Genomic DNA, 25,005 nt, shown 5'->3' with positions numbered 1-25,005 from the left:
CTGCGTGGAGCCATGCGCGCTGCTGGGGATGGGAGAGGGGTTTGGATGGTGCAGCTGCTCTTTCTGCCTGGTCTCCCCCTTCCTCGGCCTTTGCTGCCTTTGTGCTGTGAGCAGACCATATGCTCCTGCTCGAGTTTCTAGCCAGACGGGCAGCCACTTAGGTTCTAAGAGGGCTCCATCTGCACTGTGTTGGCTCTGCCTCAGCTCCACCCCGGGAGGGGCCGGCCCTTCCCTGACTGCTTTCCCCAAGTGCCTCTTGAGAAGCCCCACTCGGGGCCTGGGCTCGGGGATGAAGGTACTGAGCCTTCAGGCGGTCATCGCTCGAGACCCGTGACCTTGGGTTGCCTAGCAGGCGTTGCTGGGCACTTGCCGTGTAGTGGGCTCTGTGCCTTGTGATGTGCGGTCAGAAATGAGTCAGGCCCAGCTCCTTGCCCTCACTCTTGACGATAGGGGAGACAGATGTGTGGACGCATCAGTGCCCTGGGTTGTTGCAGTAGGTGGAAGCGTGCAGGGAAAGTGGTCAGATTGGAGCTGTGCAAGTGCGGCTGCCTGCCCGCTGGGACCAGCCGGAGGGTACGCTGGTCAGGGAACCCTCCATTTAAGCAGGCTTTTAAACTGGTAAAACTTCATCTGTTGGTCACTGGGCAGACTGGGAGCAGAGGCTGCGTGTGCAGAAACAGCACGCGTAGTGTTGCAGTGGGGTGAAGCCCCTGCTGGAGCGGAGGGGAGTCGGCTGGAGCAGAGGGGATGAGGTTGGAGGGGGAGGTCAGGGCCAAATCCAATGGGCCGTCGAATACCAGGCAAGAAACTCAGACCTGCCTTTAGGAGGCGGTGGGGAGGGGACCTGTTTCAAAGCTCATCTCAGCGTTGGTGGTGTGCAGGGTGGCCCGTGAGTAGGGGTGGAAAATGGAGCAGGACGCTGTGGCTGGAGACCTGCCACAGTGGATGGGGCTGAATGAAGACAATGGCAGGAGGGAGAGGGGTTTTGGTGTAACCTAGCCAGGCCGTGGGGACTGGTTGTGGATAGAGAGGAAGAACGGGCGTCTCGGAGGCAAGGAAATGAGGGGTTTGGAGTTAGGCAGAGCCAGAGCGTCTGGAACTTGTGGTTCCTGGCCGGGTCGGGGGGTGGGGGGTGTGGAGGGAACCTTGGTGGGGACAGAGGATGCTGAGCAGGCTTGTGGGAGCCAGCCGTGTCCAGGACACAGAAAGGGAGGTGGTCAGTGGGAAGTCAGTGTGCGGCTTCGAACGTGAGCCAGGTCCACACCGCGTGAACGGGCTGGGCAGGAACCAGAGGGCCACACGGCCTTGCTGCAGGCCTGTGAAGAGACTCGGTCTCCAGCCTACCGTCACGCTGCATTTATTCATTCAACAAGTGTTTACTGAGCACCCACTGGGTGTCAAGTACTGGGCTTCCTGTAGTCCCTGCCCCGGGGAAGCTTACGCTCGAGGGGACCAGGTCCCAGGCTTTGCCACCTAACCTGAAATCCCTGTCAGCCTCAGGGGTGGTGGCAGGGCCTGTGGCGTCCCGGGGCCAGGCTCTTCTAAGCTGCGGGGAGCGGCGTGGGGAAGGCCCTCAGAGCAGGCTCTGCTCAGTGGCCTGCTCTGGGCCCTCTAGCTGGCAGGACCTTCCTGGGATTGCGGAGGCACGGGAGGGAGAGGTGGGGCAGTGGTGGGGGCGGGAGGAGGGGATGAGGCTGAGTGGGATCCGTGGGGACTCCAGGTGTGAGGGTTCGGTGACTGTGACCTCTGCTCAGGGCCTCCTGTGTGCCAGTCCCTAGGTACACACGTGTGTACCTTGCCTCACAGGTGAGGGAGGCGAGGCCCACAGAGATGAAGTGATGTGTCCGCCTAGCAGGAGGCGAGGTCAGGGTCCGAACTGAGACCTGTGCCCGTAACCAGTGATGGCAGCAACACGGTGTGGTGTGGCCCCTGCGGGTCCATAGCCTCAGTAAAATCAAACAACCAACCTCAGCGTGGAGGTTTCCAGCCTAGTCCCGGCGCTGGTGCTGACGCGGAGCCCCGGAACGGGCACCCTTTGTGAGGTGGCCCTGGGAGTTGGCAGCAGGTTCTGTCCTGCTGGGGGAGGGGCGGGCAGAAGCCTGGAGCAGGGACACAAGTCGAAGATGGTTCTCGCCATGCTGGGGGCTCTGTACCCCAGGGCCGCGCTGAGCCGCTGCCTCCTCAGCCTCATCCTGGCGGCTGCGCTCCTCTGCCCTGAGGCGCTAAGGTAACTCCTGGGGACACGGGGTCAGGGCTCGACAGGGCCAGGGGCCTGGAAGGTGGGGACTCTGCAGTGCGGCCCCACCCTGGCCCGTTTCCCCCCTCTGCTGGGAGGCGGTGGTTTGCCTTTGGGGCCTGGGCTGAGCACCCCACATCTCCCGCAGGCCTCAGCGATCTGTTCCTGAGGAATTTTCAGCCCCCCTGGAACTCCTGGAGCCACTTCCTGGCCTGGTGGACGGTAGTATCTCCTCCTTCCCCTACCCCTTCCCCTCCTCTGCCCCCAGCCCTACCTGATGGGGGAGAAATGCCCTAGGAGAGGGCGCCCAGGTCCAGCCTGAGGGCCTTCTCGTCCCAAACGGCATCTGCCTGGGGACGTCTTCAGTGGACGCAGAACAGATTCTCCCTCCCACTCGTACCTTCTTCTCTCACTCATACCCTCTTCTCTCTCCTTAGACTATGGGGTGCGACCCAAGCACCCATGGCCACGACGGCCTCGACCCCTTCTCTCCTGGGCCCAGCAGCGCAAGCGGGATGGGCTGGACATGGCTGAGTATTAGATGCACACCTGTGACGGGAACCCCTTATAAAGCTCTTCTGTGCAGCAACGGCTTGGGCTTTCCTGGGATGGAAACGAAGCGGGCAAGGGAGGGGGTCCAAGTAGACAAGCAGATGAGACCCACTGCGGTCCCAACAGGAAATGGCACTTTAATAGTTGTGGCCAGCATAACAGGACCGAGATGGGGCTACCGCCGAAGCAGCCAAGGGGCCTGGCGGGCCCAGGCCGGGGCGGAAGCCTCCTTTTCCTGCTGAGGCGGGGCCCCCTGCGGCGCTCTCCCTCCCTGTGAGGCCGCACCCCTGCCAGGGGCCGGCATGCCGGTGATGGTAGGAGCCATCCAGAAGCCACACAAGTGACAGGGCTGGGGACAGGGGCTGCACCCCTGCCTGCTGCCGTTTTCCTTGCTGCAAAGCCCTCGGGAGGTGGCTGGGCTCAGCCTCAGCTCAGGGCCCTTCGGGAGCTGGGGGCGGGGGTGGGGTGGGCACTCACAGGTGGCGTGAGCTTTGTAGAGGCCCGGAGGCCCTGGCAGGGAAAGTGAGGGAGGCCCAAGAAGAGACGGAACCCTCCGCTCCGAGGATGGGCACCCTTCCTGGCCAGAGGCTTAATACCACCCCCCAGCCCCACTCCCTCCCAATCCCTGGGCAGCCTGCTCCGTCCTCCATAGATGAATCTGATCCCATATATTACGATAAACTGCATTTGCCTCTCCCCATAACCCCCACCCTCCCCCACCCTCGGCCAACAGCCCCCCACTTCCCCATCCTCTGGTAGTGGCAGGTGCCCCTCCTCAAGCAGTGCCATGTCCTGTCAGCAGCCAGCCGTCCTGGCACTGGTCCCAGGGCCCAGGGGATGCAGAGGGCGAGGCAGCGCTGCTACTCCAGGTAGATATCTTCTGTGGGGCAGGTGTACTCCACGAACTGCTTGTAGAACTGCTGGAACGCTCTCCTAGGAGGCAGGCAGACACACCAGAATGACTGGGGAGGAACAGGATCTCGACCCAGCGTTTTCACACTGGAGCCTCGGGGTACCCAGATGGGGCTGCGCCTCCCCCAGCCAGAGCTGCTCAGCTCTGTTCTTTGCACAGTGTTTCCTGAGTGAGATTTCAACTGAAGAAAGGGCCCAGCAACCAAGAAGTTTGGACCTCAAGACCACCCAGCCCTCTCTCCAGGCCTCTGTGACCCAAGGACGCCATGCCGAGTGCCGGGGAGGACTGAGGGATGCTGCCAAGCATGAGGAACGTGTTCGGGGCCTGAGACCGGGGCTGGCTACAGGGCTGGGTGCTTGGCAGGACACACACACACACACATACCCCACGGACTCTGCCAGGGCTTTGGTGGATTCTTCAGACACAAAGACATGGCAGGCAAACCGGTGGTCGGCAGGGTGCTTGGTGATGAACCCAAAATACCTGTGGGAGGACAGCAGTCTGTCTGGGCGGGACGGGGGCTCAGAACCCTCAGGCACACGCGTGGACCCACGCCCTGAACCACCACCCACACCTTGACCTCTTCCCCGTCGTGTTCTTACTTGTTGTTCTTTGGATGGTATCCGCAGAAAGAGATGTTTTTTAACTGGAAAAAGTGGCTACATTTATTCCCCTACAGGAGGGAGGAGAGAAGAGGGTGGTCATCAGCCTGCAGGGGCACAGGTTGGAGGTCTGACGGCCGAGCGGGGCCAGGCCGGGGCAGTCACCTTGGCCTCCTGGGAGTCGTCAGCCTTGACGCCTATCTTCACGCCCCGCACGCTGATCTCTAGGACGCAGCTGGAGGGCGGGTTAAAGTGCACGGTGAGCCGGCGGGTGGTGGCAATCTGTGGGTGAGGGATGGGAACATGAGGTGCTGGGTGGCCCTCTCCCCAGGAGAGGATGGGGACCGGCCCGGGGGTGGGCACCCTCCCCAGTGGAGCAGGTACCTTTTGCATAGCGGCACAAAGGACGTCATTGCCCTTGTGATAGGGAACCTGGACTGAGCCCAGAAACTTCACCCGGAACTGGTCCACCCAGTCGCTGTTTTTGGTCAGGGCTGGAAAGCAAGCGTGGAGTGAGGAGTGGCAGACCCAGCAGAGGATGTACCACCCAGGGCTGCCCCGACTTGGCGGCCTCACTTTTCTCGATTGTGAAATGGACCTGAAGTCACCACTGCCCGGCCCCCTCCCTGGGTGGTTGAGATCTGAAGCACAGGTCCGCCCGGCAGCAAATGGGGACCCAGTGGTACCAGGTGGGGGGAAGGAACACTACCTGCCATATGTTCAGGCTCCTTGGTGACCTCGATGGCGTAGTAGGCAGGAAAGATGCCCCGGGCACCCGTGCGCATGTTGTAGGCCTCGTACCAGTAGTCCTCAGCCTGCAACTCCACCAGCAGAGGGTCATCCACTTCCAGCTCAAGTTCGTCTTCATGTCGAGGCACAAACCTGTCCCCAACAAGGAATTCACCACCCAGGCCCCTCCAGCCAGCCATCTGCTCCCCACCTGAGGTCAGGGGGTTGCGTCGGCATCACTGGTTCAATAAACGTTTGCACAGCGTCCCATGTGCCTGTCACTCCCTGGGGGTGGGGGGGTGAGACCAAGGTCAATCAGACATGCATCTGCCATGGAGGAACTTGCAGCCCAGGGAGCAAGTGACCAGGGCCACTGATAAACTGTGAGAGGTCACAGGAAGCGAGTATTTCCACATGGAGGAGGGTGAGGGGTAGTGGGTTTTGTGTGGTCAGGTGTCTGTTGGGCACCCTCCCGGGCCCCTGCCCCGGCCAGATTAGGTGCTCAGTCCTGGGCTCTGGGCAGCATAACACATTGCTCCGAAATCATCCACTCCGTCCCTGGACTCCGAGTTCCTAGAGGGTGGACACTGTCCACCTGGGGCTGAGTGGTGGGGTTGGGTGTAGGCCAGGGGGTGACGGCAGAGGCAGGGAGGGTTTGGCCCCAGCTGCTGCCTGCCCAGCCTGGCCCTGGGGCTCTTACCGGAATACGGCCCGATGGCTCTGTTCCTGCTCCTCCCCGTTGATGACGCAGGAGAAGAGCCCGAAGGACTCCGCACCTGTAGATGAGGGGGGCGGGCTAGGAGAGGGTGGTCCCAGCTCCGGTTGAGGCTCGCGGGGCAGGTAGAGCGCTTGGTCCTAACGCATTGAACCAGATGGACCTGAGGCCACCTCCCGGGGACACCCTCACCCCGGTCCCCACACGGCTCCCTGCTGCCGACTTACTGGAGGAGCGAGAGCGGCCACTCATGAAGACATTCAGGAACTTCTTGGAGAAGTGGACGTCGGGTTCATCGGGCGTGGAGTCCTCAGAGAGGCAGGCGGGGGGCCGAGGCCGGGGGGCCTCCTCGTACTCCTCCCCGATGGCCGACTCGTAGGGGGAGGAGGCAGAGGCGCAGTTGTCGTAGACTGTGGCCGAGTCGCTCTCGTCGCTGTAGTCGCCGAAGCACGGCCGCAGGCTCACCAGCTCCAGCTGCGCGTGCTCATCCACCACCAGCGTATACTTGACCGAGTCGTAGGACAGGGCGCTGGTGTCCGAGCTCAGCGAGGCCCGTGGAGGCGGCGGCGGCTCGCCCAGGCTCCCCCGCCATCCTCCACCTGGCAGCTCGGCCCGCTCCGGGGACGACAAGCAGTCGAAGCCCTCGTCCTCCTCGCTGATGGAGGGGTGTGGCCGCCCTGCACTTGCCGGGTAAGCGGCAGGGTCTGGGTCGGAGCTGACCGACATCCGGCTCTCAGCTGGCGGCAGGAAGGCGGAGTTGGGCTCTGCAGGGTCTGGGGGCCTCTGCACTGGTGTCAGGTAGATCTCCTCGGTGGCCTCCAGCCGCACGTCCGCCTGGTAGTGGATGCGGTCTCGATGCGAATGGCCCCGGCCAGCCGGTGGAGCAGCAGGGGGGCCACCAGGAGGTGCCATCTGGGTGGCAGCGCTTCGGCGGCAAGGGCTGTCGGTGGAGGTGCCTCGATCCTTGGTGGGGGCGGGGCTGCTTGGGGGCGGCAGCTCATCGCTCAGGCAGATGTGCTCATGTGGAGGTGTCTGCTCCCCTGGAGAGCAGACAGGGCAGTGCTGAAGGCAGGTGCCTGGCCCCTGACTCCGAGGCTACCTGCTCCCTCCACTCAGCATGTGGACACAGACACCAAGATAGAGCCTCCGGGGCAGTAGGCCTACGGCAGGCTCTGAGGCCAGTCCTCTCACGCCAGCCACAGCCGACAGCGGCTGGGCCTGCTCAGACCTGTGCGACCGGCAGTTCACCTCTACCCAGCAGGCTGGAGACTGCTGGTTTGCTCTCTGCAGTGGGGACTGAGGGCACGTGGAGGTCCAGGTAAGGGAAAGGGTCACGACTTACCTGTCTTCAGTGGTGAGGATGATCTCGACACCCGATCCTGCCAACTGTGCTTCTTGCCCAGGGAATTATTATTCAGTGTGTCCTGTGCAGGGAACAAAAGGCCCTTGTGACAGCAGCGCTCAACAGTGCCCGGCACAGGGAGGCCCTGGCCCTGCCCCCATCAGGCCATCCCTAGGCCATTTGCTGCTCCCCCCACCCCTTAATACTTGCCAAGGGCCTCACCCCCAACCCTCTGGAGCAGGCGGAAGGGGTGGCAAGTCACAGCCCTCCCAGCCAGGGCTATTGGTGCGAGACAGACCACCCCCTTGGCTCAGGGAAGCTGGCCAACGCTCAGGGGGATGCTCTCATCAGCCTCAACAAAGGTGGTGATGGCCAATGTGAATGGTGGTGAGTGGGGGGAGGGGCGGGGAGAAGCAAGAGCCATCCAGGGACAGAGCCAGACCGCCAGTCCCAGACATGGAGGGTTTACAAGGAAGATGCCCACTTCCAGCCCAACTCCCCTGGAGCTCAGGAACCTATGGCCTAGGGAAGGGGCAGGGACATTCTAGGAGAGCCAGGAGGAAGGCTCTCCCCAGCAGCTCCCCTGGCTTGGGGGACTGGGATGAATCATACAAACGACGAATCCAGAACATGGTTTCCCCACCCCCCCGAGAGCACGTGACAGAGGAGTGACAGATGTAGTTGTCAGAGGCCTCCTTCCTGGATCTCGGGGCCACCCACCCCACATTCTCAGCCCCCTGGGACCCCTCTCCACGATGCCTACATACAAGGTCCCCTGCACACAACTTAGCCCCCTCCCCTGAGGACACCCTCACAGGCTCTCGCATGCATGAGTCTGGCTGCCAAAACCCACCCGAGAGGATCCTGGGAAAGGGACCAATCCTTTCCCTGCAGCCCCTGCACCCTCCACCAGCAGGCCCAGCTCCCTGAGCCGCTCCTCTGTACCTCTCCAGACTGGGCCTGGAAGACAATGGGCCCGGCCAGCTCTCCCCTACCCTATTCAACCCTTCTTGGCATCCAGCCACCCAGTCCAGGGGCCCTAGGCCCCCAACCCAGCCAAGCAGCTCCACCTCCCATTTCTCTTCCCCGCCTTCTGGGAATCCCCAGCTGCCCACATTTCAAACTGGCTGCTGGTCCCCATCCCCAGCTCTTCACAATTTCCCATGACTTTCCCCCGAACTGACCACTTCACATGACTTTTTCTTCAGACCCCGCTTCTGACCCACCTTCACCCGGAACCCCGTATCTTTGCACACCCTCAAAGCCCTGCTCTCTTACTTCCCTACTTCTCTCTTCACCCGCATCCTTCCACTGCCCCTCTCAGCCCTTTCATTCCTTCAGCCTCTCCTCTCAAGGCTCCAAACCCTGCCAGCCCCGCTCGGCCCCTCTCACTTAGGACAGACGCTACTTGCTCTCAGCGACCACCTCCCCAGGGACCTCCCCCGTGGGAAGCTACGGAAGGTGTCCGCAGGCCCGAGACTTCTCCCTCCTCCGGACTGGCAAGTGACTCTTCCGCAGCCCCTCCTGCTCCCCGGCCCGTCCGGGCCTGGACCCTGAGACGGCCGGCGCCCCGAAGACCTCCCGGGGCCCTGCCCCGGGGCACCGCCCCCTAAGCCCCGCCCCCAAGCCGCTGGCTCCTCACCTGAGACCGCGGCACCTGCGGGAAGAGGTTGAGCGTGGTGGGCCGCTTGGGCCGGTACGTATCCCCGCCGCCCGGGCCCTGGCCCTGACCCTGGCCGCAGGGCGCCGTCTCCTGGCGGGGCTCCGCCTCAGGCGGGTCCGCTCCCGGCCGCCGCGCAGCACGCTCCTCCTCGTCCTCCTCTTCGTCGTCCTCAGCGCCAGGGGTGTCCCCCACCGCGTCGATCAGGTCCATCTGCAGCATCTCGGCCTGCAGCCGGCTGCCCCCGCCGCCGCCGCCGCCCCCAGACAGCAGCCCGGCGCGTGGGGGCTGCTCGGCGCGGACAGAGGGGCGTCAGGGGGCGGGGAAGGGGCGGGGCCAAGGCCGCCGCGCACCGCCCCCCCACGCGGGCGAGTCCATTCCGCGGCCGCAAAGAGGGGGACAGAGGGAACGGAGCAGGAGCCCCGCGAGAGGACCGTGCCCTCCCGCGCCTTCGAGAATGCGCGAGGCCGCCTCCTCCCCACGTCAGGCGGCGCCTTTTGCAGTCCACATTTCTCCCCTCCCCACTGTCCCCCCTTCCCGACTCTTTGCACCCTTCCGTTCCCTTGGCAACGGCCAGTGACCTCACCCGGGTAGTAAGCCGAGCCCAGAGTGAGGTCACCGCTGTTGCCATGGGGACGCAGGGTCGCCGAGGAGTTCGGGCCCCACAAGGGATGGGGACAGGGTTTTGAAGGGGGCAGGGAGGAAAACTGAGGAAACAGTCTCAGCCAGGAGGGCCTCAGTGCAGACAGGAGGACCTGAGCGCGACTGGAAGAGGGATGCTGAGGGGGAGGAGCAAGTGGCAGGCACCTGGACGAGGCAGTTGCACCCCACCTTCCTCAGTCCTCAGGCTGAGGCCCCTCCAACCTGAGGTTTTCTCTCAGGCCAGCCTAACTTTGAGAACCCCGTTCAGAGCCCCGTTCTAGTTCCAGCTCTACCATTAACTCCCTGGCACCTTGGACAGATCCTCTGACTCTCCAATTTCCCCACCAGTTAACTGTCTCCCCACTTCCCTGAGAGGTGAGGACTCACTGGCAAAAGTACTTGATGGCCCCCTGGAGCTTGTCTAAGGCCCCACAGGGTACGCCCCGAGCTAGTACTGCCTCAGGGTCCTGCTCGTTGCAAGGACCACCCTCTCCAAGGCTCTGCTTGTGCAAGTGGAAGTCGAGAAGCTATGTTAGTCCAGAATCAGTGGCCCCTGCCTCCAGCGCTTCCTGGCCTGGCCAGAGGGTGGCGGGTTGGAGTACAGGGTACTGGAGGGTTAGCCCCACCCCTTGGTTTCCTCTTGCCTGGCAGAACTTACAGAATCTCTGGGGGCAAAAGGAGATCAACATAGAGGCACCCCATCCCAGCTCACATGGCAGCTCTCCTTTGCTAACCATTCTCCCAACACCATGTCTACTTCGGCTACCCACCCTCTAGGGGGCTGAGAGAAGCTCTGGGCTCTGCAACCTAGCTCCACACTTGCCTTCCATCTCCTGGCTAGCGGCCCCTTCTTCCTGGGGGTGGGGTGGGGGGGGTGGGAGGGAGGCCCAAGCGGGAGGGGATATAGGCATACATATAGCCGATTCACTTCATTTCACAGCAGAAACTAACACAACATTGTAAAGCAATCATACTCCAATTTAAAAAAGAAAAAAGACATAGGGGGAATCCTTATCTGACTCAGTCTCTCCAGATGCTGGGGACCTCCTGGCAGGAGTCAGAACTTTGGGAGCCGAGAGAGCCATCTGTCCTATGACAAAGCCATGGGGCCCAAAGCAGCAGCAATGCTGGATTAACCTTCTAGAGGGACCTTTAGGACGGTGGGCCAGAGAGGGTCTTCGAGGCTGTGTGGTGTGTTTGGTGCAATGGTAGCCAAGGGAGTGAGTGCCCTGGCTCTTTTTTCCTGCCCCAAAGCACTGCAGATTCCACCAGACTCCACCCTGCTCTGCCTCAGGCCCTCTGCCAAGGCAGCTTTGGAAAGGATCTAGGGTAGTCCTGAGGCTTCCCTTAATTCTGGCCCTAACTGCTGCTGTCCTAGGCCTCAAGACTTCCTGCTCTCTCCCTTCTTGTGGGCAGTTGAAGGAGCTATCTCCTGCCTTAGCCCCTGGCAAAATAAATAAATAAATAATAAATGAAGAATCTGAGCACTCAAGATGTGCCAAGCATTGTACTGGATGTTTCCTGCATGTTATTGCATTTAATGAGGGTGCCACACAGACCCTGAAAGCCCCTCTAGATATGGACGCCTTCAGTCCTGTCCCTACCCATCCTGCCACTCCACTCAGGGAGCCCACCCTTACCCGTAAGGACAGGGTGTCTTTGCACTGCAGGCTGATGCCGCACTCATCGGTGATCTCGGAGAGGTCTTCATCCTCAAACTCCTCCAGGCTGATGTCATGGGTGAGCCTGGTGGGGACAAGAAGCCAAAGTTACCACTCGGGATTGCTGCCAGCGGGCCGAGGCCCCCTGATGCCTCCCTAGTACCTCTTCCAAGGGGCAGCCCCTCGAAGGCCCATCACAACCCCCAGAGGATGGGACCTGGGGTCTACCTGTGCCAGTGCAAGGGGTAATGAACAGGCAGGGAAAGAGTTTGGGGCTCATGTCAAAAGGCAGGCCTCCTAGGGTGGCAGTGGAAGAGGGGGCTCCAGGTTACCCCAGCTCTTCCCAACTGGGAGTTGTCCACCCTGCTGCCAATCAGGAGGCCATGCCTAGAAGGCCCAGCTGGTCAGAGCCTTGGCTCTGCCAGAGAAACGGCTCCCAGGGTCAAGGCAGGTGCCAAGGCCAGTTCACCCGTGGAAGAGGCAGAGAGTTGAGAAGAGACTCCAAGGGATGCCTGGAGGGGGGCTCCCTGTGCACGGCAGTGACAAAACCCCCAAGGTGCTGGCAGAGGCCCCACCCCAGCCTCCGAGGAGAGCTCCATGTCCCCAGCCCAGGAAGTCCCATGCCTCGTAAGCCCTGGGAGCAAGTGCAGGGGAGTCTGGTGTCAGTCTAGTTTCAGCCTCTTCTAGGAGAGACCATGCCCCTGTTCTGTGTCCTTGGTCTTATCAATTCGAACACAAAATCCTCTTGCCTGGCATGTGGGCCCCGAACAGGAGGCCGCCCAGCTGGGGGCAGGGACAGGGGGATGTGTCCTGAACGCAGGAAGCAGATCAAAGCACTTCAGCGAGGGAACGCTAACTGGCTGTGTTAGAACCCTCTCCCCCCAGGCCAACCCTGGGCCCCAACCCCAGACCGCAGGACTGTGCCATCCCCTGAGGTGCCCGCTGGTCCCCTCACCTGCTCAGCCCCTGCCCCGGGGACCCTGCCCGGTTTGGTGTGGGTGGGACATTGGGAGAATTCTGCTAATGAAGTTGGGGAGAATTCTGAGTCTTTTCTTCAGTAAGACCAAGAGACGGAGGCATAGAGAATGGAGACCCACTAGTCCAAGGTCACCCAGGAGAGGTGGTGGGCTCAGCCCCAGGGGGATCCTAGGAGACCACACCCTCTGCCTCTCACCTCAACCAGACCAAACGGAGACCCGGAGCTCCATGGAGCTGCCCCAGTACTTCCCCTCCCCCACACCGGTCCCCACACCCCTACCAGCTCTCCCACTGATCCTCCAACCAGCTGTCATTGTCTGGGCTGGAATCCATCTTCAGCACCAGCTGCATGGAGAGCCCAGCCCGGCTGGGGGGCTGCGGGGCCCCGGGGCCGCCCTCTCATGCCCAGAAGGGTGGAGGTGCCAGGGCTCCGGACAGGGCTGGGGCCTCGGGCCTCCACCGCCTGGGTCTGCCTTTCTGAGTCCAGCCCGCTGCAGAAGGCTGGGGAGCTCATTAAAAATAGATGGGCTGGGAGAAGAGGCAGCGGCTGCCGACCCGGCCCCGGTCCCAGCTCTTCCCAGCCAACCCTCGGCTGCAGGCAGCTTCCTCCCCTGGCCCTTCGCGCTGCCGCCGCCGTCAGCCTCCCCGCCGCGGGATCAGGTTACTGCAATCGATGCCACGGCTCCACCTGCCCTTCCAATGCCCCTGTCGGGGGCTGGGGTGGCCCCCCTCCCTGGCCCAGGCTTGTAAGCAGACAGCAGAAATCTGGGATGTTTCCCCGCAAAAGCCAGCCCCTGATCTGCTTTAAAGGGCCAGCACCACAATTAGGGCTCCTGGTAGCAAGATGGAGGGGCTTCCAAAATCCTCCACAAATGGACGCTCCATCCGCACAGCTATTCGCTCACCCCCATACCTCATCAGAGAGGTTTCTTCACACAGCGCTGCCTGAGGTGGGTCTGGGCTGCCTCTATTGCCCACCTGGGTGCCCCTCCCCAGGGCTCCATCCTTCAGTACCCATCCAGGAAGTGCCTATGGGCACCGGAGGCGCCACAGCCAGGGCTAAGGCCAGATCATATGTGGATATCTCACAGCAGGGCAGGAAGGGCAGCTGGGGAGCTAATGAGCCTCCTGGCACTGCGGGGTGGCGTAAGCAGAAGCTGGAAGGTCCCTGGAGAACCAGCGGGGGCGGGGTGGGGAGCTGGATGGACATTGTGCTCTTTAAGGCCTCTCCTGACCTGGAGCCCGAGGGTGGTAGGTTCCCAGGGCTGGGGGAGGGTGTGGTGTGGAAGTAGGGGTAGGGTGGGGAGGACAGCCCAGCCCAGAAGCCAGAGCAGCACAGGGCGGCATCTCTGGCCCTGGAATGAGAACCCAGTGGCGGGCACTGAGCAAATGGTTAATACACACACTAGCTGCCTGGCCAGTCACAGAGAAGTCACTTCCGGGACTCAGTCAGCACCAGGCAGCTGCAGGACCACTGGGTGTCTAACCCAGAGGTGCCCTCAGACGCCCCCTGCTCTGCCAGGGACCTCTGCACACATCTGCATCTCCTCATCCTCACTGCCCAGCCTGGTCTAGCTCCTGCCTCTGCAGTCCCAGACCCCCGCACTGGCCTGCCTGCCTCAGTTTCCCCATGCCAGCACCGTCCCACCCCACCCGCCACTATCAGGAGGAGCTGTCCGAAATGCCGCCCTTTCGACCCCGACTCAAAACCCTCCAAGATGCCCTGCTAGTGGCCGACTCCTCGGCCTGGCATCAAGATCTGCAGCTCCCTGTGCGACTGCCTGCCTCTGGCGCCCGCCTCCCCAGTGTCTAACCCAGCGCTTGGATGGCACACATGGCAGGCTCTCAACCTGTGCTCGTTGGCAGAAGGCTCAGTTAAGCCTGCTCCTCCAGGAAGCCCTCCTGGCCCCCTGTGTAAGTGCCTTACAGCCCTCCGGGCAGCACTCACTGGGCCCCTGTCATTCCCCTTGCTCGTGATTGGCATCACCCTCTGCGTGGAGGCGAGGCAGTGTTGGGGAGCAGACAGGATAAGGCCTGCATCAGATGCCCTCCCTCCCCTCTCAGGAGGCTCCAGAGATAGATGGCGCTCACACCCTGCCCCCACCCTGCACCCAGCCGGTGGTGAATAAAGGTCCCCTCCCTCCCAGTGAGGTCTGGAGGGCAGAGCTGGTGAGGTCATCTTGCATACACCAGGCACCCAGTGCGTGTCTGCTAGATGTCCGTCAAGGACAACCTCAGCCCCCACGGGCTCCTCTCAAACCAAAGTGTTCAGGGCAGACCTGCAGGGTCTGGCTTGGACCTGGGCTGGGGCTTCTCAGCTCATCTCTACACACCTGATCTCAGCATCACCCGATATTCCCACTTCCTGGGACAGCAGGTCTGGGGGCAGGCAGGGACAGCTGTATCAGATGAGGAATGAGGTTAACTGAGGGCAGTGGTGGAAAGAGCACCGGGCTGGGGCTCAAAAGCCTGCACTTGGGACTTCCCTGGTGGTCCAGCGGTTAGGACTCTGAGTTTCCACTGCAGGGGGCATGGGTTCGATCCCTGGTTGGGGAACTAAGATCCCACATGCAGGCACAGCACAGACAAAAAAAAAAAAAACCTGCACCTGATCCCTGGCTCTGGTGGGGTGGGTTAAGGGAGCTCCTTAATCTTATTTTTTTCTCATAAGCAGGCAAGATGGTGGAATGGCCGCCATATCAGGCTCGGAGGCAGGAGGCCTGAGATCAAACCCTGATTCCTTCGCTTATGAGAAGCAGCTGCCCCGTCTCCTGAGCAGCTGCTGTGCCCTGGCCACCAACCTCCTTTATGCTCTGCATCTCCCTTCATCCTCACTCCAGCCTTGGAAGAGGGTTTTTATTCTGTCCATTTTACAGACGAGGAGCACTAAGGCTCAGACTTAAGATGCCACAGGCCCGCCGTTTCCCCATATATAAAATGAACCCTCCCCATGTCTGGGTGCTGGTAAATTTAACTGAGTGGAGTGTTTGTGAATTGCAAGGTGCTGTCAGGAGGTCACAACCAAGGCTCAAGGGGCTTTACTGATTATGGAGTCCCCTTTGCAAGTCATACTCCCCCTACCTCCCATCCCCCAGCCCCAGCCCCAGCCCTAGCTCTGCCCTTTCCTCCTGCTTTTCCAGACACCAGGTGTTCTGGGTCTCTCCACCGAAGCCCTGGGATACCCTTCATGGAGGGAAAACTAAACAGACCCTTTGTCCCTCCAAGCTCAAGAAGGGCAACTATGGGGAGGAAGGAAAAGATGGAAGGGAAGAGGGAGGAGGGGAAGGAAGGAAGGAAGGAAGGGAGGGAGGAGGGAGGGAGGGAGAAAGGGAGGAAGGAGGAAGGGAGGAAGGAGGAAAGGAGGAAGGGTGGGAGGGAGGAAGGGAGGAAGGGAGGGAGGGAGGAAGGGGGGGAGGGAGGAAGGGAGGGAGGGAGGAAGGGAGGGAGGGAGGGAGGGAGGGAGGGGGGAGGGAGGGAGGGGGGAGGGAGGAAGGGGGGGAGGGAGGAAGGGGGGGAGGGAGGGAGGGAGGAAGGGAGGGAGGGAGGGAGGGAGGGAGGGGGGGAGGGAGGGAGGAAGGAAGGAAGGAAGGAAGTTCCCTCCTGAAGCCACTGATCCACCTTCCCCATGGAGACCTGAGCCCTGAGCGCCACGAGGCCACCTCTAGATCTGGAGACCCCAGCCCTTCGGAGGCAGCTGTCGCTGATCCATCAGACCTGCTTGCCCATTCCGGTGAGATGGTTCCTGAGGTCTCATCCACATTAGCATTTGGTGACTCGATGTCAAGGGTTTGGTCTCTGGAGACCTCCCTGACCTTTGGCGTCTATCTTTAGATTCCAGGCCCCCTCTTCCACGTTAACCTCATCGCCTCCTGCTCCGGTGCCCCCGTCCCTTCCTCTGGCCAAGCTGGCCCCTCACTGCACTCTGAACATGCCATCCTCAGGCTCCCCTTCCCGGAGCCGAGCTCCCCTAAGTGAACAGACAAGCCTCTGGTGTTCCGACGTTCATGTCATGGCCTTTTCCCTTGCCACGTGCTGTCACATGTCCCTGTTCGCCTTGTTCCACCTACAGCAGCTCTTTCTAATCTGCTGTTTCAACCCAGTAGTAGGTGGAGTTAGACGTGCATGTGAAGTGAGGGTTAAGTGGTAAAGTGCTGAGGCTTTAGCTGAGCAAGGCCAATCAGAGCCAGGCGTCTGGCTGCTCAGAGGCCATTCCTGTCTTCCTGCTCCTGGCTCTCCTCCTGGAGTGAGGTAAGGATGCCAGCGGAGTGACCTTGGGTCCTGACCATGGTGTCCCACGGGCCCCTCTCATGACAGGGGGCATCTGTGGTCCAAAGGTCCAGCCTGTCCCTCTGCTGCCTTCTGAGTGCTGAGCAGAGCTGCCCAGTGGGCTCTCGGACACGTGCCCAGGCTGCCCTACTCTAAGCAGCTTCCCCACTTCCCTCAGGCTCCCCTACAGGCCATTCTCCCAGGGGCCACCAAAACCAACATTTGAAATGCAAATCTGGTCTTGTCACCCCTCCCCAGCTCAGAATCCTAACAGCTTCTCCCAACCCTTAGGGAAAGGGGCCAAAATTCTCACCTGTGGCCCCTCCCTTCCCCTCTGGCCTAGTTCATTGCCCCCCCTCCCCCAACTCTCTAGGCTCCCTTAACAAAGCCTCCTCTCACCTCCCTGATCAGGCCGAAGAGCCCTCCTATGGGCTGGGTCCCTCTTGCTGGTGTCCTGGGTCACTGTAATTTTGCCTTTGGGCTCTGCAACCAGTGGTGGGCTCCCCTTGGAGGCAGTCCATCCCTGAGGGCAGGATCGTGTCTCTTGACCAACAATGGGTGGTGCCTGATACAACAGGTACTTAATGAACATTGTTGAATGAATGAACCACTGGTGTCCCCAGGTCTTTCTAGATTTCGCCCTTGGAAATCTTTGTGTCAGTTCCCCTTTCAACTCAACTTCCTGTGTCCCCACCCCTCACCTGCATCAGAGTCTGGGGTGGGATGTGGAGGCCTCGGGGAAGGTGGCACTGGCTGGAATGGGGGCGAGCCAGGCCCAGCGTCACCCTCAGAGCCCTCTCTCCATCCCACCCCCAGCTCTGGGTTGACCTTGGGGTCAGGCCGGGTTTGTTCCTCTGGTCTGGAATTCCCTTCTCAACTGTGTCCACACTGAGGTCATCTTCACCGAAAACTGAAACCAACCCAAGAAACAAGTCTCAGGAGAAAACCCTTACTTGGGGTTATCGTGTGTCCCGTCTGTTTAAACACTGTGGTGTTGATATGGAGCAAGAACCCTGCGATCTGGTGACTTGACTTTCAGGAAACTATCCTGAGAAAATAATCCCACCCAGGGAAAGACCTTTATACACAAGGATGTGTGTCCCGGTAACGGCAAACAGCAGAGCGGGTATGACTCTCCTTTGGGATGAACGTTATAAAGTCTGTGAACTGGGACTTCCCTGGACGTCCAGTGGTTAAGAATCCGCCTTCCAATGCAGGGGACACGGGTTCGATCCCTGGTTGGGGAACTAAGATCCCACATGCCGCGGGGCAGCTAAGCCCGTGCGCCGCAACTACTGAGCCTGCGCGTCACAGCTGAGACCCGACGCAGCCAAATAAATAAAGTCTGCGTATTAATGTAGAAAATGGCAACCAATACAATGAGCAGAAGACGGAACATGTCACCTTATGGCTCACGTGATGATTCACACGCAGGAAGAAACACTGACCAAACACAGCTGTGAGATGTGGTGGGATCTGGGGGGGTCTCCTCTCCTAGTCCTTGCTGGGTCAAACCTCCCACCAGCCGCCTCCCGGGCCTGGCTCTGGCCCCTCACAGAGATGGGTTTCCTGAGGGCATGAGACCCAAGGCCCTGTACCCTGTAGGCACTAAATAAATGCCTATTAGAGGCAGTGCTGGTTGACCCAGGCCCTGGGTGTTCCAAGAGAGCATCTGGTGCCGGATGAGGCAAGGCCCATGGTCGACGCTCCCAGAGATTTCCTGAACGAATCCAAGAGCAGGGTCAGGGGCCAGAGGTGGCACCCAGGATGGGCAAGAGCCCCTGGAGTGGGGACGGGGCCAGGGAACCAATCTGTGGGATCCACTGGGGCCCCAGGGATCCAGAGACCAAATTTAAGGCTCTGACATCCAAGAAGGGGGGTTGAATTCCTGCCCTGGCCACAACCGGCTGTGTGAGGCGAGTCCACGTTCTGTCCCTGCACTGGAGATTCATCGCAGCTGGCCGGGGCACTGCCCAGGGGCTGGGGCGCAGTGGCCCCGGCAGCCGCAGCTCTTCATCCCCCCCCCCCGCCCCGCCCCACCCCAAAACGTGGCTGGCCCCCGGCCTCACCCTTCTCTCTGTATCTCTGGGTGTGACGCTCTCCCTGAGGCTTCAGACCATCGCGCACTCTCTACGTGGAGACTCCCAGGGTCTTTGGCCCTAGCCCCATCCTCTCCTTTGAGCTCCAGACCCCAAACCAACTGCCTGCTTGAACACTCCAATTGGCTCCCCCAGTGATCGCCAAGCTCAGATTCAGCAAGCCTCCGAGTGACTTCACCACCCTGCCCGCCAAACCTCTCATCTCCTGCAAGGCACCCCCTCCCTCGGGACCTAGCATCATCCTAGACTCCTGTCTCTCCTCCCCCCTCACACCAGGTCCCTCAAAAGTGGGTTAATCTACCCTCCCAGCAGTCTCCCAGCCTCCCTGTCCACTCTCTACCTGGCAGCTGAGATACCATCTTTTTTTAAAATTAATTTATTTTCGGCTGCACTGGTTCTTTGTTGCTGTGCGCGGGCTTTCTCTAGTTGCGGTGAGCGGGGGCTACTCTTCATTGCAGTGCATGGGCTTCTCATTGCAGTGGCTTCTCTTGTTGCGGAGCACGGGCTCTAGGCACGTGGGCTTCAGTAGTTGTGGCGCATGGGCTCAGTAGTTGTGGCTTGCGGGCTCTAGAGCACAGGCTCAGTAGTTGTGGCGCACAGGCTTAGTTGCTCCGTGGCACGTGGGATCTTCCTGGACCAGGGCTCAAACCCGTGTCCCCTGCATTGGCAGGGTGATTCTTGACCACTGAGCCACCAGGGAAGTCCCCGAGATACCACCTGATACCGTCATTCCCTGGACCTCTGCTGGCTGCCCCTGCTTGCAGGCGGACAGGCCAGGTTCCCAACACGACCTTCGCGTTCCTGCATGCCCTCTCTCCGCGCTTGTGCCAGACCGGGCGTCACACACCCTGCTGGCTCGCTCCTGCCTTGGGCCCTCCCGCCGGGCCGCTCCCTCCCTCTTCTCTTCCCTCTTCACCCTTCCTCCTCTTGGGTGACACTCACTCACCCACCAGGCCTGGGCGGAGCTGACCCTTCCCTGACCCAGGGCTCCTCCAGGCCCCTGACCCGCACACCTACCGCCCATCTGGTAAGGCCTTGTCTGTCTGTCTGACTACACTGACCACACGTCTGCACGACGGGCCAGGCCCCTGTCGGTGGCTCTGGAGCGTCTCAGGGAGCCTGGCCAAGTGCAAGCACTCGTAAGTTTTCTGGGGGTTGTGCTGCATGGCTTATGGGATTTTAGTTCCCTGACCAGGGACCGAACCCAGGCCCTTGGCAGTGAGAGCACGGACTCCTAACCACTGGATGGCCAGGGAAATCCCACAAGTACTTGTTGAATGAACGAAGGAACAGCTGAGTGCATAGCACCTTGTGAAGAGATGAGTAGGGAGGGCCCTTGTCTCTCAAGCCCCAGGCAGTGTGGAAGCAAGAACACCACTGCCCCGCACGGGGTCCTGAGGCCCCGGTGCTGCCCCAGCTCTGTGGCAACTTGCTGTGTGTTCTCGGGAAGCCACTCACCCTCTCTGTCTCCTTCTAAGTAAAAGAGGAGGAGGATGGGCTGGACGAGCTGACCTCTAAGGCCCTTCTCACCTGCGCTCCCCTTCCACACACCCAGGGCAGCTGCTCACTTTACTCCCCACGAGCCTCCCATGTGGGCTGTCCCCCTCCTACGTCCCACTGTCCCCCTCCTACGTCCCACTGTCCCCCTCCTACGTCCCAGCTCAAGGCATCCGTTGCCAAGTTTCTAAATTCTCTCACAGAATTTCCTTAAAATGAACATGTATCACTTTCATGTTCAATTTTCTTTTATTATTTTGTAAGTTACAGAAGTAACCTATGCTTGTGGTAAAAATAAGAAGTCAAAGAATACAGAAGTATGTGAAGTAAGTGAAAATCCCTCCCCCGACACCAGAGCCAAAGGTAACTACTAGTAACTGGTTGGAGTATTTCTAAAATCAGGAAAAAAAAAAAAGAAAAGCACATGTTTATTTAAACCAACTATCAACGAACAAACGCTCGCCACTCTCCCAAATCCACACCATGTGTCCCCCTCCACAAACTCTCCTCTGTCGTTCTTCCTCCAGGCCCTCTCTTTGCAGGGTGGCTCTGAACTCAGACTGCGTTCAAACCCCAGCTCTGCCACTTATCTAACCTCTTCATGCCTCCGTTTCTTCATCTGCGAAGTGGGGATAACAGTAACACTCTGTTTACGCGGTTCTGGGCAGGACGAGATGCTCTTACACAGAAAGCGCTTAGACTGGCAGCTGGGCAAAGTGAGGGCCTCCCAAAGCGGCGGTGGCGGTTACAGCGTGTTTCTCTGACAGTGTGCACTGTTCTCTGAACTCTCCAATTTTATCTTGAATTAAATGAGAAACCACTACGGCATTATTGGGCACCTACTCTATGCTGGGCATTGGGCAAACCAAAGTTTAGGTATTGACTCCTTTTGCCTCCTGGAAGCTGACAGTGGTGCTGGGGGCACACACACGCACGCACACACACGCGCAATAATAACGATAAGAACAGCCCTCCGTGAACGCAGCTCTTCACAGCCCTTGAAACACTCAGCACGTGTTGTCTCATCCAAGTCTTAGGACCGCCCTGAGCAGGGGCCAAAGTTGGCGTTGTGGAGGAGAAACAGAGACTCAGGCCGTTCAGCACCCACTCCTGGCACGTGGCTAAGAGGACTGAGCCAGGATTGAAACCCAGGCCAGAGCCACTGGAGAGCGGTCCCCACCAGGGGTTACACCAGCGGTCTGGGAGAGGCGGGAGGGGGAGCCGGCGGGGCGGGCCCTGAGGGGCTGGAGACACTGCCCTTATTATTCCCACACACGGCCAGGCCAAGGAGTCCTGGAGGGCGGGCCCACGCCTCAGCCTTGGTGTACTGCCGCTGTCGCCCACCGGGCCCAGGGCTGGACACGCTCCCTGGCTGGCCCGCCTCGTCAGCTCCTCTCCCTAAGGCGTCCATGGTAACCTGCCTGCCAGGGCTGGGGCGGAACGGGAAGCACTGTCACCTGGGGATGGGGTGGCCAAGCTGTCCTCTGGGCCAGAGGCAGGGCCTGGAGGTAGAGTGGAATGAACATGCAGACCCTGGTTCCAGTGCAGCCTCAGGCTCTGACTCCCTTGGGGTCCTCGGGCAAGCCACCCTGCCTTCCTGAACCTCAGTCTCCTCATCTACAAAATGGGCGGGCCCATGCCCATGCCCAGGGTGGTTGTGAGGGTGACCTGAGCCAGCACAGGGAACACGCTTTGAGCTGTAATGAGCTATCTAAACGCCCGCTGGTGTGGAGGGCTGACACTTGTTGAGCGCCTGCTTGACGCACATTAAGGAATCAATATTAATTAGCTCACCTAACAGATGGGATTCAGAAAAGACAAGAAGCTGCCCAGGTCACACAGCTAGAAAGTGGTGGAGCTAGGATTTGAAGCCAGGCCTGTCTGAGCTCGGTGCTCTCCCACTACAGAGGGGTCTCCTGGAAGGGAGGCAGCGTTTGTGTCGAGGCGGTGTTTCATGTCAGTGGGGTCAGTCTCAGACCTCAGCCCCGTTACTGAGGCACTAACCCCAAAGCCCCCGGCCCTGGAGCCTTCAGGCTTGGCCTCCTCCATCTGGTCCCCTCCCTCTGGGCTCTTCCAGCCCAGCTCAGGGCCTTGGGGGAGGTTTCTAGTCCTGATGATGCCATTAGAGATTCCCAGGGGTCCCCGCCCACCTGAGGGCCGGGGAGCCAGCAACCCCTTGGTCTGAAGAGGGGCTGGCGCCAGAGCCCAGCTGGGGCCTGGCTGGGGTGGGGGCCCCAGGAGAAGGGAAGGCGCCAGCTCATTAGCTGGAGAAACAATGGGGAATGCCGAGTCCTCTTTCTCGGAGGCTCTGGAGCAGTGACACCCTCCTTTTCCTCCTCTCCAACCGGCCGGGTTAGGAGGGCCAGGTTAGGAGGGAGGGACGTTCACCCCTTCTCCCACAACACCCTCTGCCACTCTCTGAACTCCACCTCCCAACTGCCTAACACCAGATGGGGGCAGGGAGAGAGGTGAAGGAGCAGCTCAGATCAGGGTCCTGGGTAGCTACCCCAGCAGGAACCATCCCACCAATACCCCTGGCTACTCCTGGGTGCTCCAAACCAGACTCCCTCTCTCCCACAGCCGGGCCTAGGATCTCGGGGTTGGGCCTTCTTCTGCACCTGCACACACCTGACCAGATCAGGGCTTGCCCCAGTCCACGGAGGGTCCTGGCCACGCCAGGCCTGGGAGTTGGGCCCCTCTGGCCAAGCAGGACTGGGGGAGGGGCCTACGACTCCCTCCTTCCTGCACCAAGGCTGTCGGTCGCCCCAGGAAACTGGGACCCGCGGGGCACCCCGGCCTGCTCCCATCTCTATTCAGAAGCCTTCTGACTGGGCACAGGCAAAGCCCCAGACGGCCTGCCTCCTCCGGGATCTCAACGCGCACGCCAGGCCTCGCCGCAGCCCAACGTCGGGGAGAAGGCGGCCTCCGCGCCCACTCCTCCAATTCCAGCTCACGATCTCCTCGCCTAGGACACGGAATGGCGGAGGCAGCCGCACCACGGATATGCAGCGGCCATCAGTCTGGACCTGAGGCTGAGGGGGGTCTCTGGGCGCTCTGTCTCAGAAGGAGACTCCATCCCCACGCCGCCCTCTCGTTCCCGGGGTCTGTGAGCTGGGGGCGCGGGGGTGGGGGAGCCCGGGCAGGTCAATCCTGGCCGAAGGGCGGGTCGCGGCGGCCGGAGTTTCTCACCTGAAATTGGGCGGCGACGCGATGTGCAGCCCCAGGAACGGGGAGGCGGCAGGCGGGGACGCGGCCCCCCCGCCCAGGCCGCCGCTCTCTCGCTCCGCCATTCTCCCGCACAGCCCTGGCCATCCGGGCGGAGCGCGGCGCGGAGGCGGCGGCGGCGGCGGCGGCGGCGGCGGCGGCGGCGGCGGCGGCGGCGGCGGAGGGGAAGGAGGCGGGGGCGCGGCGAGAGGCCGCCGCCGCGGGTAAAGGGCTGGAGAGGGAGCGGCGGGCGCACCTGCGCAGGGCAGGGCGCAGTTCCAGACCGCGCACCGCTCTCGGCACTGGCGCGAGCGCCACCGCGCGCGCCCCCGGGTTCCGTGCCGGGGTCTCGTGCGCCCCGCCCCCTGCCCCGCGAGCTCCGCCCCCCCCGCGCGCGCTCTCCAAGGTGCTGAAGTCTCCGCCCCGTGGTCCCCGGGTTTGGCCCAGCCCCGCCCTAAATCCCACACCGACTCCTCTGCCCAGTTCCTCCTCCCTCAAAGCCCTCCATGCCCATGCGGTCTCTGCTTCTCGGTGTGGGCCTAGCGCCTGGGTATCGAATAACTAATGGTGGGTCCCTGGTCCCTAGGACCCTAGTTGACTCCCTCGCTGCAGGCGAGGAAATGAGGGTCAGGAAATGAGCGTCACGGAGGAAGGCAGAGAAAGGCGAGTGGGTGTTGGGAATTGGCTCCTAGAGCAGACAGATTTGGAGTCAGGTGGTGTGAAATCACAGCCTGGTTCTCCAAGTGAATAGGTGGTGTGGCCTTGCATTAGTGACAAAAGTCCTAAGGTTTGATTTTTCTCATCTGTGAAATGGGGACAATAATGGTCCATCTCACGGTTGTGAGGATGAAATGTAATACAAATGTGTTGTCACTGGAGGCTGGGAACGCCCCACCTCCAGCTGGGAACCAGGGCTAACCCCACCCTGTCCCCTTACCTTGAGGGGACCCTCTGTCCCAAGAACTCTCCTCAGAGTGTCTCCTCACTAAAGATTGACTCAAGCCCCCCATTCAGCCCCAAACACCTCTAATGGTGAATTGAACCCTTCCTTTTGGCTTCTGACTCTCAGCTTCTCCTCCCTGTGTCAGGACTTTCTGCTTTCTCCCTCTCATTTAGCAGCTCAGTTGCATTTCCTGCCGAGCACCCCCTCTGTGCACCCAGATGCCCCATAGCCAGCTTCTCACGTTCTCAGACTTGGGGCCTGTCCTCCTGCCCCCACAGTTGACTTCTTGGGATTCTTCCGGTGGTTTTCCTGCTCCTCCCAGCACCTCTGCCCCTGCTAGGTTTGGGCCATGGTTCCTCCTGGTCTTCTCTCCCCTAAGAGGACTAAGCCTGTGAGCTCTTTCACAGAGCATGGACTTCTGGATACTCGGGCTGCTGGCCACGGCGAGGCCCCCAGCTTTGGTGGGTCATAGAGCCTCTGGCCAATCCTCACTGGCTTGTCTGGCCAGCTGAGAACCACAGAGGTCCTGTCCTTCTGAAGAAGGGGCAGAGCAAACTGCTTCACAGCTGTGGAATCCTATTTGCAAATCTAGACTGTCCACTGGTTGTGCCACCCAGTGGCATGACCCTTCGATTAGCACTCAGAAAGGAGCGGCAGGCACCTGCCCCACAGTAAGCAGCCCCCGAGCTCCAGCCCTGAGAACATTTCAATACTTAGAGCCGAAGGCCTTGCTGCCTCTCTTCTCGCTGCCCCTGGGCCCAGAGGGGACACTTTACCTTTCCTGTCTTGGCTCAGGCTCCTTTCACTACACCCGAATGGTAACCACCTGCTGCTGTGGTGCTGACTTTTCCTCCCAGGGAAGCAATTTTGTCATAGTGGCTGATAATTGTTCCTTAGAGGGTGTGCTTCTCTACGAGGGAGCCTCCTCATGTCAGGAGCGTGCGCGCGCGCGTGCGCAGGTCTGTG

General features: G+C 60.8%; 2 protein-coding genes across 2 annotated transcripts; one reads left to right on the top strand and one right to left on the bottom strand.

Annotated features, from left to right (window-relative positions):
* The first annotated feature begins 2,123 nt into the window (after positions 1-2,123).
* On the top strand, positions 2,124-2,777 carry FREY1 (Frey regulator of sperm-oocyte fusion 1). The gene is made up of 3 exons (XM_065883199.1): positions 2,124-2,227; positions 2,385-2,458; positions 2,674-2,777. The coding sequence occupies exons 1-3, from the start codon at positions 2,124-2,126 to the stop codon at positions 2,775-2,777; spliced, it is 282 nt and encodes a 93-aa protein (XP_065739271.1).
* A 123-nt stretch (positions 2,778-2,900) lies between these two features.
* MAPK8IP1 (mitogen-activated protein kinase 8 interacting protein 1) lies at positions 2,901-23,182 on the bottom strand. Its single transcript, XM_065881613.1, has 12 exons — positions 23,082-23,182; positions 11,032-11,137; positions 8,732-9,037; positions 7,090-7,171; positions 5,975-6,787; positions 5,733-5,808; positions 5,013-5,185; positions 4,688-4,797; positions 4,469-4,585; positions 4,304-4,374; positions 4,086-4,184; positions 2,901-3,721 (listed from the first exon to the last, which is right to left on the bottom strand). Exons 1-12 carry the CDS (start codon positions 23,180-23,182, stop codon positions 3,649-3,651), a joined length of 2,127 nt encoding a protein of 708 aa, XP_065737685.1. The 3' UTR covers positions 2,901-3,648.
* Between the last annotated feature and the right edge of the window lie 1,823 nt (positions 23,183-25,005).

The sequence above is a fragment of the Phocoena phocoena genome, chromosome 8 (assembly GCF_963924675.1).
Source record: "Phocoena phocoena chromosome 8, mPhoPho1.1, whole genome shotgun sequence".
NCBI lineage: Eukaryota > Metazoa > Chordata > Mammalia > Artiodactyla > Phocoenidae > Phocoena > Phocoena phocoena.
Note: the sequence above shows the minus strand (reverse complement) of the source record. Positions and strands in the feature narration are given on the sequence as shown.

Bases quoted from the DNA above. Each gene is read 5' to 3' on its own strand.
- MAPK8IP1 (XM_065881613.1), bottom strand. From the start codon at position 23,182: ATGGCGGAGCGAGAGAGCGGCGGCCTGGGCGGGGGGGCCGCGTCCCCG. The intron at 11,138-23,081 runs GTGAGAAACTCC...TGTCCCCACCAG, and splicing joins GCGTCGCCGCCCAATTTCAG to GCTCACCCATGACATCAGCC. The intron at 4,798-5,012 runs GTAGTGTTCCTT...CTTGCTTTCCAG, and splicing joins GGAGCCTGAACATATGGCAG to CCCTGACCAAAAACAGCGAC.
- FREY1 (XM_065883199.1), top strand. From the start codon at position 2,124: ATGGTTCTCGCCATGCTGGGGGCTCTGTACCCCAGGGCCGCGCTGAGC. The intron at 2,228-2,384 runs GTAACTCCTGGG...CATCTCCCGCAG, and splicing joins CTCTGCCCTGAGGCGCTAAG to GCCTCAGCGATCTGTTCCTG. The intron at 2,459-2,673 runs GTAGTATCTCCT...CTCTCTCCTTAG, and splicing joins ACTTCCTGGCCTGGTGGACG to ACTATGGGGTGCGACCCAAG.